The sequence below is a fragment of the Apis cerana genome, linkage group LG1, assembly GCF_029169275.1.
Source record: "Apis cerana isolate GH-2021 linkage group LG1, AcerK_1.0, whole genome shotgun sequence".
Classification (NCBI taxonomy): domain Eukaryota; kingdom Metazoa; phylum Arthropoda; class Insecta; order Hymenoptera; family Apidae; genus Apis; species Apis cerana.
Genome location: NC_083852.1, coordinates 18,696,593 through 18,711,837, shown reverse-complemented (window position 1 = coordinate 18,711,837; position 15,245 = coordinate 18,696,593). Strand labels below are relative to the sequence as shown.

The following is a 15,245-nucleotide window of genomic DNA, read 5'->3' as shown; positions in this document are numbered from 1 at the left end:
GTATTTAGTTGTTGTATTTTGAGAAATTTTAGTTCACTTTATATACTTTTGTATCTCTCGTCTAATATCAAATTGAAATAATCTAACGAGTTACACCATTACGATACAAACTTACAAAGTAACAGAAATTTATCATTACCCCTTGTCTTACTTAATTCAATTGATGTATCTATCGCGTGAATCAAAAAAATAAGTGACTTTCAAAAATTTCACTATGCTTTATTACCGACGCTTGATCTCATTTTAAGACAAAGGGTTACTATCAATCGTATCAGATTGTTGTTCGAGGTGAAATGATAAACTTGATGAGCGATTTTTATAATTTCAGAGGCCCTTTGGGGAGCCCTTTCGTATTTATTTACCAACGCCTCGGCAACTCGTTAGTCGTCCGTATAATAATATTATAACAAATACTCGCGCTTCTTGTTCGCATCGTCCACTCGCACGCTCACACACCCTCCAATGCAATACTCTCTCTTTTCTTCTCTCTCTCTCTCTCTCTCTCTCTCTCATCTATCTATCGTACACTCTCGCACATCCGCACCGTTGTGTCGTTTTTTATTTTTTTTTTCTTTTTTATTATCTCTTTAATATTCGTTCCCTAGTCGTCTCGTCGCTTTTCAACCCCTCTAATTTCCCTTTCGTTATTTATCTCGACGGCTTGCTCGACGTATTTCTTTCTAAACGTATTTTTTCTTCGCTTTCCTCGAGCGACGATATTCGTTCGAGAATCCGCCGGAAATCGAGAAAGGGAGAGAACCTGCACCCGGTAATGGCGGAATTCGACGAAGATGGTCGCTCGAGGATGATCCGTCGATCCTTTTTTTTTTTTTTTTAGGTAGTTTTCTTTTCTTTTCTTTTTTTTTTTTTTATTTAGGTACTCATATGCACCTTCGTGTGTATGCATATGTATGTATATTATGTATATTCATATGTATATATGTATATATTTATATATGTATATGTATACTTATGTATAGATATATACAATCAACGTTACATCGGTATCGCACTAGACTGGTTACTCGAGAGAGAGGGTTGTTGTTGATTAGGGAACTCGAGGGGTGTCCTATTCTATATCTTCTCCCCTTTCTTGGCTCGTATTATTTTAAACTAAAATAAGAATTTCGAGGAGTAGGATTGGTAAATTGAGTTTCGTTGAACAGCCACATCGAGTTCCGCGTTTAGTCGAGAATGGTGGAGTCTTCTCTCCCGGGATCGTTCGCCATTATCGTTTGCCCATTAGTAACTAGAATTACCAGCCGAGTTGCTGATAATCATCCGTATTCGTTTTATTTACAAGCAGGAATTATCTCGAGGATACACCCTCTCCCCCTCCGTTGAAACGGAAAGAGCGATTGATATTCTAGAGCGTTTGATCGGACAAGTTAATTCTCTTCGAAACTTGAGTAGACGAAAATCGAAACGAATGTCCTTTCGTTTTCTCCTTTCGAATATCAATCGCGTTAACAGGGGATCCGTTTGTCGATCTATCGATCTTTCATCCCCGTTGGCATCTCGTTGGATCGAGGCAGAAAAGCGGCCGGTACACAGAATTTCCGGGCACACGCATACGGGCACACACTCATATGGACATACACATCCACATACGATTCGCGTGCACACGGTTACACACACCTAAAGAACGTTTCGAGTATTTGCGGGGAGCCGGGATACATCCCCTTAGTTTCTATTATCCCCTCTCCTCCTCGTTCTGTTCTATGTGCGAACCGAGAGAGATCTACTGAAAGCGACGTCCCACTTTTGCGTCTTCTAAAGTGACCTCCTAAAAGGCGTCTCGTAAGCATCCCAGTTCGTTAAGTATTCACACGGTGGAGAAAGCGACGCCGTCACGCGAGCCGCACGAGGTGGGCGCAATTTTTTTCTGCATCATCGTATTTCGAGTAATAATAGTATGAATCGATTCCATTGACGGATATATTTCATCACTTAGTCACGAAATTCTTCGTACGTTATCTCGTTAAACTTCTCATTCGGTAAATGATGTAAATCCCTTTAAGGTTTCGGCACTTTTCACGTTTTGAATACAATTTTGGCGCTGAATTTGTACTTTTTAGGAAAAGTAATGCAGAAATGAAAGTTTTTATATATTTTTGTGCAAACTTAAAATTTCATCTCTCTCGTATCAAGGAAAGATAAGCAAATTTTAAGGAATAAATTTTCCCTTTTGAACTATTAAAATTGCTCCATATTATAATTTGTTATATTTTAAATATTCGTATTTCGTATAAAGTCGTAAGTAAGATACGTGAACGACTGATCGTATATTTAAAGAAAAGAATAAATTGACATGTTGAAATTTCATATAGAGCGATAAAACGTAATCGACTCATCTTTTTTCACCGATGCACTAGATACAACGTATACCTAGATGTCTGCTTACGAGACGAGAGGTCTCCATAACTGGGCGACCGTACGAGGATTTACGTGTGTGTCGTTTAGGAAGGATCAAGCATCTTGAATGGTGCGCTACTTAAATTTATATTACGTAATCGTATGTTTTATATTACACGCGTGACCGGGGTCAGAGTGCATTTCGAGTAATAAAATATATATACATATATATGTATATATATATACATATATATACATATATGTATATATATGTATACGCACATTAGTAATATATATATATATAATTGCGCGCGTTTAGTAATTGTTTAAGTGTGTAGTCGGAGAGGTTGAGCTTCCGTTCTGGTTTACCGACGGAAAACTTCGAGGAATTACCGCCCTTCATAGGAGGCTTACGCGAATTGACATCATTATTCTATCGAAAAATTAAACAGTTATCTAACTCTATTTCTAGGGTAGAAATAATCAAGATATATCGATTATAAAAGATATAAATTCTAAGTCAGAAAATATTGATGTTTTTAAAAGTTAATTGTTAATCAACTAAATAAAAATGCCTAAGAAAAATGTAATATCTTTCACCAGTATAACGACTGATGCATGGTAAATATATCTCTAAGGCTTGGCGTAGCCCTGGTCGATATCTAGAATTCCGCGGTATCAAGAATGAGGTAGTTTTCTCACGAAACTAGTTATTAAAGCGGGGGTTAATACTGAACGACGATACATTTCTCGCTGTCGGTAAAGCAGGAACGTTTTCAGTGAGCTTACTTACTACCTAAGGAATCGAATACGAGAGGACCACGCAGTATGTTACACGTGGAAAATCGATTTTCTGACCCCTGCCACATTTGTAGCGTTCTCGCCTCGCGATAATACATCCGCGATTAGTTTTTAAACGTAGGGATTGCCGGTAACAGTATTGCCATGTTCAGGTATTTCTTCCTCGCAGAGCTTTTCCCCTAGATATCTAGGGAGGCTTTCGAACGAGCTCGGTCGATAAGATTACTAGCTTGTTGGCGAAGATTCGAACCGAATTTCATTCGATTGGACGAAATGAGAGAAGGATCAACAAAATAGTTTTTTCTTTCTTTCTTTCTTTCTTTCTTTTTTCTTCAGCAAAAAGTCTCGAATTGTTTATCCACCACGAAGAAATCCCTGGAGCAATGGCAACGGATCGCGAATGGGCCATTTTTGCACGTTTTTCGTGTCCCCACGTTCGAAAAAAGCATCGAAAAAACTGAAACTACGTGAAACCAGAGTAAACCGCTTATTGGCTGACCACTTCTAAGAGGTCTTGATATGTTCGATTGAAACCACCGTGTATTTTCACGAATTGTTTTTCGTCGATCTCGCATTCGAGGCGACGCGATACGAGTTTTTGAAACAACTTTTGCTTGATCAATCTCGTTCTACTTTTTAATTACTTTTTTTTTGTACGCTTGGCGTTCTGTAAATTATTGCCATCGCTTCTTTTTTCGCGAAGCACTCGAAGCTTTCCTCGAAACTTCAAAACAACGAAACGTCATTTTTGTAATCGTATGATTTCAATATGAGCCTTCGTATCTTTGAGTTAATAAAAAAAAAAAAAACAAGAAGAGGGAAATGTGATCATTTGTACAAAGTGTCATTGATAAAACGAGTAACATCTTACATCATACGGATATGTTTGAACTGCGAAAATCTCGACAGTGAATCGTGGCAGGTAGAATCGGGCAATTACATACGAAGACCCACGAGCGTAACTTATTGGAAGAAACAACTTATTCCTCGCCAACTCTTCTCTCTGCATTTAAACACCCGGCATAAGAATTCGCCTATTTTTTTTCTCTCTCTTCCTCGTTATACACACATCATTCTTATCCATCTTGTCCACGAAGCACGAAAGTGTGCGTAAAAAAAAAAAAAAGAACGAAACGTCAAAAGCAAACAATATAAACGATATATATATATATATATACGAGTTAGGCCACACGAATGTATCCCCGCGTGGAAAGCTGCCGAATATACGCGAGCCTAGTAATTTATGTACACTTGTGCCGAACGTAAATCGCGTAGAAACTCGGAAACGATCGCAAAGGTGTGCGTGTTTGGTGTAGCTTCGATTTCTGTGCCCAAGGTACAAACGTAAATTTGTGCAACCGTTCCATTACGCCTGAGAACCTTGGAATCTTTCCTTATCGGTGGGACAGGTACTTTATAAGCAGCCGTCCATCGGCCGACCAAAGTCTTCCGTGCTTCGCGGAACAAAGGACAAGTATACACATCGCACACACACACACGCACACACACACACATTCACGCATATTCGATTCCGTCGTTCATTTTTCCAAATCGCCCCGAAATCTCTTATTCGATTATTCTTCAGAAGAGATTCGTTCGTTTCCTCTCATGATTTTCGCCGCGAATTATTAACATACATTTACGCGTTACATTTATTATTAGGGTTTCTCCTACGTGCTTGTTATGTATAACGTGTATAATTTATACATCTCGCCCCGGATATATAAACCGTTAACCCCCCTACACCCCTGTTTTTGAGCGACGTGCCCGTGGATCGTAAACTTTATACATTATTGCTTTGCCGATAACCACGTCACGTACCATTCGATCCAGCTCACGTTCGTCCTTTACCTGAAATTCGACTAATTGCACGGACGCGATCCGCCAAGTTTTTCGCGACCACGGTTTCCTTTATAATTCTAGGAACGTGTCCGAAAAATATAAGGGAGAGGATATGAAGTATACGTACGTCGATACATTTGAGACGTTGAAATAAATCCGCTAGTTGAGCTCTACTTTTTCGTATTGTGCATTTATTGCACCGTGGAGAATGAGTATAATAAATAGCGAATCGAGTTAAGGATCAATATTAGGAATTCAAACGTGTTTAGATGATTTTCTTATTATTATTTCTGAATTTATTCTTCTCCTGCGATGCGACACAAGTCAATTTTCAATTGTTGTAAAATGTACAAATTGATTTATTTATGAAATAACGCGGAAAGAAAGAATTAAATCGAAGCTATGGAAAATATGTAAGTCGGTATATATAAGAGGAGTTAAGATTTTTCGATACTTTTAAAGGATTTTTAAAGATCGTGTATGGAATAGAAAAAAGTTCTTTTCAGATTATATTTTCGGACGAGCGCGAGCTGGAATCTTCTTCAACCACCTTCACACTTTTTACAGAGGTGCGCGGATGCACGCACAATTAATTCCACGCTAAATTTTCGAATCTCTCCCATTCTCGAGTCGTTTCTTTTCATCCTCGTTCCTAACACTCGTCGGCAATCCTTTCCCACGCTTTAACGTGTCACACCCTCATCTGGTTTAAATTCTTCTTTTCAAACTCGAGCCGCGGCTTGGCACGCGGAAACTAAACCGCTTTTTCGATCCGTGACAATTTTCGAATCTTTTGTCTTTGAATTAGTACATATTCATATATATATTCGAGTTTGAAATTGTTTAAACTTTGTGCAAATATGTAAAATTGTCGTATACATAAATCTACTAGGAAATTCGATGAAGAAAATTTGATAAACGAAATCAAAATTAAATATTCGTTATATAGGAAACTGGTGTATCTGTATCTTCTTCAAATTCGTGTAACGTGAATGAATCGAATCTGTCAAAACTGTTGCAACTGTTGTTTCATATAAATTAATTTTTAACTTATGAATACGGAATATCGCTCTCATAAAATGAATTTTTCTATTGAAATTATATTTCCAGAATTATAAATACAACTTTTCCATCGATCAAATTGTTTGAAAAATTATTTCTTCCGCTCTTTGCATCGAAAGGAAATCTTTGAATAAAAATTTGGAAAAATACTTTTACAACTTTTCCATCGATCGGGCAGAAAATCGCGTTATCCGCTTTTTTGTCGAAATTTTAATAAAACTGAAATGAAATTTTCAGATGAAAGTTTTGAAAATGAATTTATTGAAAAATTTCGAATATCGCGATTCGACCGGGATTATAATTGAGCCGACGAGCGGAACCAGGAGTTTTTTGAATAATTTTCAGCTCGTGCGTTTTCGCGTCGTGCATCCGGGAACCTGTTTAGAAGTTTCTCTCCGCTTCTTTCTCTTCTCTCCTCTGACAAATCGACCGTTTCAAAGCGGCTGTCTCTCGCTCACTACGCAGCTACGCCCATGAGCAGCCACCATTTTAATCGCGGGTTAAAAACATAATTGAATCGATCGCGTTATTCCTCGATCAATTATACAATAGGCACGAAATTCTTTTTTTTTTCTATTCACGAATTCTAATAATAAGATACAAGTTTGCCTCTCTGGAAGAAAAAATTTTGTTTTGGAAAAAATGATTATTTTTCGATTTTTATACACTTTTTCCCCTTTAAATTTGCAATAATTTAATTCTAATTTTAGAAAATAAAAAAAAAACTCGCGGTGAGAAACAGCCGTTTCATTCACATCCTTCCCTTTCCTCTTTTTATTTAAGTCTATTTAACAATCTACAAGTTATCTACACACTCTTGCGCCATGCCTCAAAAAACGCTCGTTTAGATTTAGCTCTGAACAACATGTTAATAAACACCTAATGGTCCGATACAGGAGGAGCGTTCGCGTTTTCTGCTAGCTTATTTTAATTACACGGTAAATTAGCGCTTGTCATTTACAGACTCACTACGGTGCTTCCTTTATACACGCGTTGCGTTCGTTCGAGGATCCGGTATCTCGTTCTTAACAGAAAACTTAAGACTCGAGCGAAATGGAATTTCGTTATAAAAATTATAAATCGAGAGAAGAATTTCCAACGATCTTCCTAAAAATTTCAAAAATGTTAATATGATACCGTGGAAAAAATAATATATCCTCGATATACGTGTTTCTCGTTTAAACTTCTTTTATCGAGAGGCGATTCCTTGGAGAAGAAAATTCCTCGCGCGATTCTAATGACCGTGGTCGTTTCGGGATCCGGCTTGCAATATCGTCGCTGATCCAGCAGCGAGGGGGTTAAAAGGGAGCCACGTGTTTGGATCCACGCCCATTCCCTGCATATGGGATCGCTCTTATTATTGACCACGTAGCCGCGCGGAACGGCCGTTTCGTCGATGCCACCCGCGTTATTGCGCGGCAATAAAGATCTCGCGTCTTCCGCGACAAAAATTGATCCCAGCTACGATGGTATTGTAGAACGGAAATCGATTTGGAATCGTCGTGGAAGGGAAACGGAGCAGTCGATCGATGAGAAATTAAATTGATATTAAGTTAATAAAGGAGGATCGATCGAAGGGGAGAAAGTAAAGACGGAGGAACGCACGATCCTCGAATCGCGGCAACTCGACTCTCAAACTTCTCGATACTCGTCCTGATCCACGAGGCACGAAGATTAGAGCCCCGTTGAACGAACTTGCGGCTTCGTTGATGATCGATCTCGAGGGCCGTCTCGTTGCAGCATTTTCTAGGCGTTCGAGAAAATTCGCTGGGGATCGGATGCGGGCCGTTGGTGTCACGAGGCGACCAGGCACGTGGACGCCGACCGAAACAGGGTGAGCAGCAGGAGTATCGCGACCAGCGGCAAGCTCGACGACCCCGACAGACACCCGACCTCGTTGCTGTACGGCAACTTGACCTCGACCTCGGCCATCTTGAAGATGGACAGTAACGGGTGCGTATGGACCTCGTGGTGCTTGTTGTTTATCTTGTCGCTGAGGTCCTGCAGCATCGAGAAGCACTCCTCCTGTCGAACGTCAAGAATCTTTTAGCCATATAATGAATGATTATAAAGGAAAGAAGAATTGTCGGCTGGTTCTATTCTATAAATCTATCTATTGTAGTTCAGATCGAAATATCGAACTCTAGATTCGCCAAGATTAGATATTGGATCGAACAATTGAAAATCGATCGATCTTTGCTCGACAATCTATATTTTTCGCGCTAAATTACGATTTATTATTGCATATAATAATTTTGATGTGAAAATTAGAGGGACGAATATTCGAGGACCCATTACCGTAATGATTTAATTAAGCGGAACGGTAACACATTGGGGGCGGGAATCTCCCTTGTAATCAGAAATTAAATCACGCCGCGTAATATCGTCAAGACCTGAAAATTTCACCGTCTTTTGTCCTCCCCCATTGTAAGTCCCGACGCGGCCCACCATTGCGGCTATTTCAGATAACAAGTGCTAATTTTTCCACCGTTGCCCTTAAGCCGCGGCGCGGCCTCCTCACCGCAAATTATACTAAATTAACAATAACAGGATCCCTTTGTCCGCGGCCCGGATCCGCTTATAAAACACCGCGCTCACAGTTTATTACTTTGCGCAAACTAGTTTTGCGAACGTTACTCTCATTTGCGTTAACGAGAGCCTCGCCTCTGTTCTTCGAAAATGAAAAGGATTTTGCGCGGAAAAGTATCGAATAATAAGGGAGATAAGTTTGTACACCGACAGTTTCGAATATCGACGCGATATGAAACGTTTAACCATTCCTTCGATTGATTAAATCGGTAGTTTCAATCTTAAAAGTTTGTGAAATTAAAATTTAAGAATATCGTTGAATTCGAACGATGTAATATTCGATACGATATTCGAATAATAAGCGCGTTTTGTCTTAGCAATTGAGTTTTTCCGTTCTTATTTCTCTCGCTCACTAATCCAAATTGCAGATTCCTGGGAAAAGAAAAACACGATTCTTGGAAGGACGTAATACATCTTCGATTTTGCAATTCAGATCGATGAGTAAATAATCGCTGTGTTAAATAGTATGGATTTTAAATCTTTATATCTGCAACCAATCCAATTGAAATATCGGGATGAAAAGGAAGGAAAAAAGGAATTCAATGGTTTCTTTCGTCTGTTCTGATCGGATCATTAGCGATTACAACGATCTATTGTTCGTCACGCAAAGTATACAGAGACTCGAATTTATTTAATAGCCCTTAATTTTGAGTTATTAAAAGAAACCACGGTTTTAATTAAATCGAAACTTCTTCGCAATTTGATCAATAGCGTTTTAATCGAGCTTTCAAAATTTAAAAGTTCGCAAAAGTTTCTTATTATCTTTCACTAACTCCAATATTGCGCTTCATAGCGCCTTCGCCATTGAAAATCGAAATTATTCCTGATCTTAATTATTCATTCCACGCCGAGATTACATACTCGAAATAAAACCGGACGAGATAGATTATCATGGAGATTCCGAAACGAAAGGGACCATCTTTCTTAACGCGATTTTAATTCACCCCGATCTTCGAGGGGAATAATTAAAACTCAGTTTCAAGGTCACGGTCGCGTTAACTCAAAAGCGCTCGCGAGCACGTAAAGTTTTTCCTCCCCCTCCCAAGGGGACGAGAAAACCGCCCTCCCTGAACGTTTCCTTCGGGGAAACCGTCGATATCGGCTTAACGACGCCGAATGTAACTCGTTCTCCAACCCTCTCTCCGCGCCGAATCGATTTCCATTTTCATCCCCCGTATCATTTTCTATCTTTCCTCATCCCTCCATCCCTTTCTCCGTCTCACACCCTTATCCATCCGCCCCCTCGTCGTTCCTCCTTCCGTCTCCTCCTCCTCCTCCTCCTCCTTTTCGCTTTCCTCCTTGTTCCTCGCTCTCACTCCTCCCCTCCCCCTGAAATTACCCTCGACTCGTTGAATCTTTAATTTCCGGCGGAAGGCGAGGCCGAGGCCACGAACGATTTTTGGCGATATTTTCCGAGGACACCAGGCTGCGCACCAACCGTCCTCCTCCACGCTATGGCGCCACGTGGCCCGACCAGCGGACTCGTCGCACCAAATCCCACGACGTCACCCCGACTGTCCTCCTCCTCCTCCTCCTGTAGTACCAGCAGAAGGTACGTTCGTTTTTGCCTCGAAGCATCGACGTCCGATTTTCAATGAAATTAAATTCCACCATCCGAGAGAAGAGAGAGGACCATCCATCGCCTACCACCGACCGCCCTTCGACCCTTCTTTCTTGCAACACCTTTTCCTGAATAAATTTTCGGGAGAGCTCGCTTTTTTCCAAATTATCGATGCAATTGGCAATTCGTCCCAATTTCTGACAATCTCCTATCGATCCGTATCGAGACGTATATCTTTTCCTCGTTCTTCGCGAATACTGGATACTTTTAACGCTTAATTAATTAATTAATTATGTATTCCCTTTTATCGGATGTTTCTTTCTTTTTCCTTTTGTCGAATTTCGGAGATAATTTTTTTTCTCGCCTCCGTTTTTCTTTTTTCGTTTCTTTTTTTTTTTTTCCTGGTACTTCCATACCACCGTACGACTATCGGATTTCTGATGGGATAAAATTCGATACCTACAACGGTTTAGCCTCGTCAAAATCGCGAGCGTGAAACGAGAAGCATATACAGTCGGTCGCAAAAATTTTTTCTAAATTTCATTTATGGTTTATGCGAGTTCGATTATTAATAGTTTTATACGAGTAATTTTTTTTTTTTATTAATATTATTTCGGAGGAGAGTGAAATCGATCTGTCGATATTTCGATATTATTCTCGTTCTTTGAAATAAAATTTCGTAATGATGATGCGAGATGGAACAAAATTTTAAATTATAAAATATTCAAATTTTAATGCTCCGTATTACCCTGTACTTTTGTAAAAAAATATTTTCAGGTAAAATTATACACCAAAAAAGTTTTAAAATTAAAACTGATCTTCGGTCGAGAAATAAATTGCTTTAGGTATAATCATAACGGACGAATTTCCATTAAAATCAGATCATTTTTTTCTCTTAAAATAGATGAATTTCCACGCAGAAGGATACTTTCTATACGTGATATTTATGTTATTATCTAATGGCTTTATATCTTGGAATAAAAAATTTATTTTCCACAGTTATTAATTTAAATCTCGTGTCATCATTCGTTTATGGAGAATCGTCTGTGCCGTTGTTCGATTCCCCGTGTAATTGAATAAGCCACCACTGTAGATATAATATACGCGGTCGAGGCCCAGCACGATAACTCGTTTTATACATTGGCCAACGCTAATTGCAGCGTGTTGCGGCTTAATTATCGAATATGGGACCAGACCGCGGGATTTCCTCTCCCCTATCCCTCCCCAATATCTTCCAAATTACCCCTTTTATCGACCAAAAAGTATATCGCAATAATTAACCCAACATCTCCCCCTCTGCAAAATATTTTCAATCCCAGCATTCGACGGTAATTGCAAATAAATTGCAAAGCTGCGAGAAATATCGCAACGAATTTTATATTATTAATTTATATATCCCTCATTTTTTGTAATTTATTCAAATCAATAAGAGAAGAAAAAGATTAGAGCAGTAATCAGCCTACGGTTGAAACAATGACAAACTCTGAATAAATTTAATCGAGATTCGTCAGGTTTCACGAAGGAAATATGTAAAAATGAATATCTCCTTTCGTGTTGGCCAAGAATAAATAGCGTTCTCGATTCGGTTCTCGGTTAATGATGTTCTTCAAGGGGTTGGTAACGCACGAATTTCTGCAGGAACAGCGCCAATCGAACGAGGCAGAATCGAGGCGGGTTATTCGCCCCGTCTAGAATGTCGTTCAGAATTTACTCGCGAAACGTTGAAGGGGTGTGAGCGTTCGTAAATAAGAAGAAGATTTATGGAGTTGAAGGCGAGGAGGATAAATGAGAAGAGGGTAAGATAGCAAAAAACTAGCCGAGGGTAGCAAGAATTAAAAAAAATATTGAAAAGTATCCGTGAAAAGCTATTGGGAGAAGGGGCGTGGAAAATGGAGAGAAAGAGGATTCGAAGATAATTATTCAATGAAAAATCCAGGCGACCATTGTTCAGACTATAAAATATTAAACAAGACTGGGTGTTATTAAAATGAATTCTTATTCTTAGGTAAAACTTTTCTTTGTTTCTTATTCTTACTTTAATATTATTCGAATAACGTGTTTTAAAAAATAAATTACTCTTTCACTTACGCATCGATTCAAGCTAAAATTTTCATTTCGATAATTCGACAGAAAATATCCAATCTTGTTGAATTATCGAATTAGAAGAAAGGGTAAAGGATAAAGGAAAAAAAAATTAAATTTTTCGTTAAAATCATTTATTATAAACAATAATAATACAAATAACGAACATACAATAAACATCAAATATTTTTTAAATCATAAGTAACACGGTTCTTCCGATTTTGTCTTCTTGAATCGTAAAAATATGGCCAGTTGTCTTCAAAATTATCATCCTGTGTCCGATAGATTGTATAAGAGTTACTTCTTTGTCGGTTGGGGGTTGGAAAGTTTCGAGGCATTAACTTCTTTGCTCCTAATGGGGTAGAGGGAGATTCTTCCACGGTGAACAAATAAAGATTGCGAGTTGGAACATGGAGAATTTAAAGGATAGCTCGCTGGAACGATCGATAAGAAAAACTCGTGGTGCGATGCTTGTCGCTTTGAATAGATAGGTTGGAAATAGCACATCTCCGCGGTTCTGTTCTCAGTGAACAGTCAGAGGGGGTGTCACTTATCCACGGCCGACAGTGAATTCTTTGTTAATGATCGGCTAATTGAATTTCTTGGCGGAGCAGCGTGGGTCGGACTCTCTTGCTTTTCGAGCGACAGTTGAACGAGAAGGGGAGGACAGGCTGTAAAAAGGACTGAAAGAGATGAGAAAGAGACGTATGAAAGATTTGAAATTGAAATAATGAAAGGAGTGTGTAAAAAGAGATGAAAATTGATCGAATAGAAAATGGAAGAGTTCGATAAAAATATGGCCAGGGTAAAGATAAAGTGTAGAAAAATTAAAAAGAACGTTTATAAGCGAATTGATCCTTAATAAACCCATCATTGACAATTTTAATTTTATCATATCGGACGTGTATTTTACGAATTTAAATATATAAAATCGAATGTATCGATATTTGGTTCTTCATTTTATTAATGTAATGTTTGCATTAATTCAATCATATATTTAGGAGCATACGTATCGTGTATATATACGTGAATATACTATTATTCATATTATAAGAATTAACATCAAATTGTGCATCGATTGATAAATTATTGATAAAGATTAAAAAAAAGTTATAATTTCTGAATAATGATTCATTTAAGATGGAGAGTGAAGAGAGAACGGTTTAGGTGAATAGAGAGTTGACAGGGCGGACATAATGAAGAAACAGACAGGGTTCCATCTTGCAATTACGATTCCCACTGGTCCTTCTATCTCTACCAACAGAAAGAGAGAGCAAGAGAGAGCGAGAGAGAGAGAGAGAGCCCTTTCATCGAAGCAAATGCATTTGATATCAGGAACGATTGTTCTCGCGGATTGGCCACCTCTATTCGCTCCATCCAAGATGATCCTTATACATCTCTGTTCGCGCCGCTTAAACGACGATGTCAATTTATAATGGCGATATAATAGGATTTGACGCGTGCTCTGGGATACCAGGATCAACGGATGATGATGCTAATTATCACATCTCCCGTGTTATAAATGACAGAGAACAGATCTCGATTCTGCGGATTGTAACAAAGGTGGAAAAATTATACTTAAAGCAGAAACCAGATATAAACGTATCGTTCAATGTATTTTTACTTCATATACTTCATATGATGTAAAAACGATTCATATGTTATATGGAGTATAATGTAAAGTATATTATTATACTTATATCGCATATAATTTATTAATATGGGATAATGATATTAGAAAATAGGAAATTATAAAAATAAATAGACAGTCGATTGTCTTATGTATAAAAAACGATTACAATTGTAATTCATTTGCAATAGCGATTCTTAATTTATGATCCATGGACAATCGAAATGCTATAGGATATTTAAATTATCCTACATGCAAATAAGTAGTTTACATTTCTCACTATTTATTATTTTTGAAGTATTTCAATTTTTTTGATATCTTTTTAAAAAAAAACAAGATTTTAAATTTTCATTATTTTTATAGCTTTTATTTGACATATTTTTATATACTATATGTCTATATATTTTTTTCAGAATTATTTTCATCTGCTGCCATTAACATTTCACAAGGCATTATAAAAACTTTAATTGTTACAAAAAATCTAATTAATTAATAAAGGAACGTCTTCTTCATCCTATCGTTAAACAGTAAAAATATAATCAAGATATATTCGATATTTTAAAAAAATATTTTAATAAAGATAAAAAAGGTAAGTAAAATACCATATTCATTAATAACCTAGAATTAAGTAAACTGTTGAAGAAAAAAAAAATATATATATAGGTTCTGAAAATGGAACGTAAATACGCATAAAGGTAAGTAAAAAAGGTAAGTAAAAAAGGTAAGTAACAATTCCGCGAGATACCTCCAATAAGATTATATACTTCTAACTCAAAATTGCAAAATACAATCGAAAATTTCTGCCAATGGCACAAAATTATGAATTAGGGAAATCTTGGAATAATTATTCATGCCATCCTTTTTATGATTATATTCTCCCGTTACAAAATCGAAAAATTTGGCAAATATTTTGCTGAAATTTCGACTATGCATTAGGAGAATAAAAAACATAAAGAGGTAACATGACAAATTATTCCAAGAATTCTAAGATTCAGAATTTTCGGATAGCCAGGTCAGGATTTTTGTCTAATTTTGCTATTTCTGATTAGAAGAATATAATTCTAGAGGAGGAGATACGCAGAAAATTTAAAAAAAAAAACAGCATTAAACTACGAAAATACAAATTAATTATAGCACAAATAGACTTTTTAATTACATTCCTAATAAATTTACAAACTTTACAACACGAAAGAAAAAAGATGGTACTAAAAATACGTAGGCAATCATTCGAAGTTTCTGACTCAAATTCCCGACATTTTAAAAGGAGAATATGATATGTAAAGAGGTGGCATTAAAAAATTTTAACAGAGAGCCAATTCTTAA

At 37.5% G+C, this 15,245-nt stretch overlaps 2 protein-coding genes across 8 annotated transcripts in view; one reads left to right on the top strand and one right to left on the bottom strand.

Moving 5' to 3' along the window:
- The window catches only part of LOC107993599 (uncharacterized), a 249,074-nt gene that overhangs the window by 6,035 nt on the left and 227,794 nt on the right, over nt 1-15,245 (bottom strand). For 4 of the 7 annotated variants that reach the window (XM_062087286.1, XM_062087289.1, XM_062087290.1 and 1 more), the window contains one exon: nt 314-8,085. The exons of 1 other annotated variant lie outside the window; for it this stretch is intronic. In XM_062087286.1, coding sequence (XP_061943270.1) covers nt 7,855-8,085 — 231 coding nt within the window. In that variant the 3' untranslated portion in view covers nt 314-7,854. Of the gene's footprint in view, nt 1-313; nt 8,086-12,409; nt 12,976-15,245 lie in introns of those variants that run through there. 2 more of the 7 variants (XR_009833449.1, XM_062087287.1) reach the window with 1 other exon arrangement.
- LOC108004322 (potassium voltage-gated channel protein Shal) overlaps nt 1-15,245 on the top strand; it is a 155,689-nt gene that overhangs the window by 124,710 nt on the left and 15,734 nt on the right. The window lies entirely within an intron of this gene.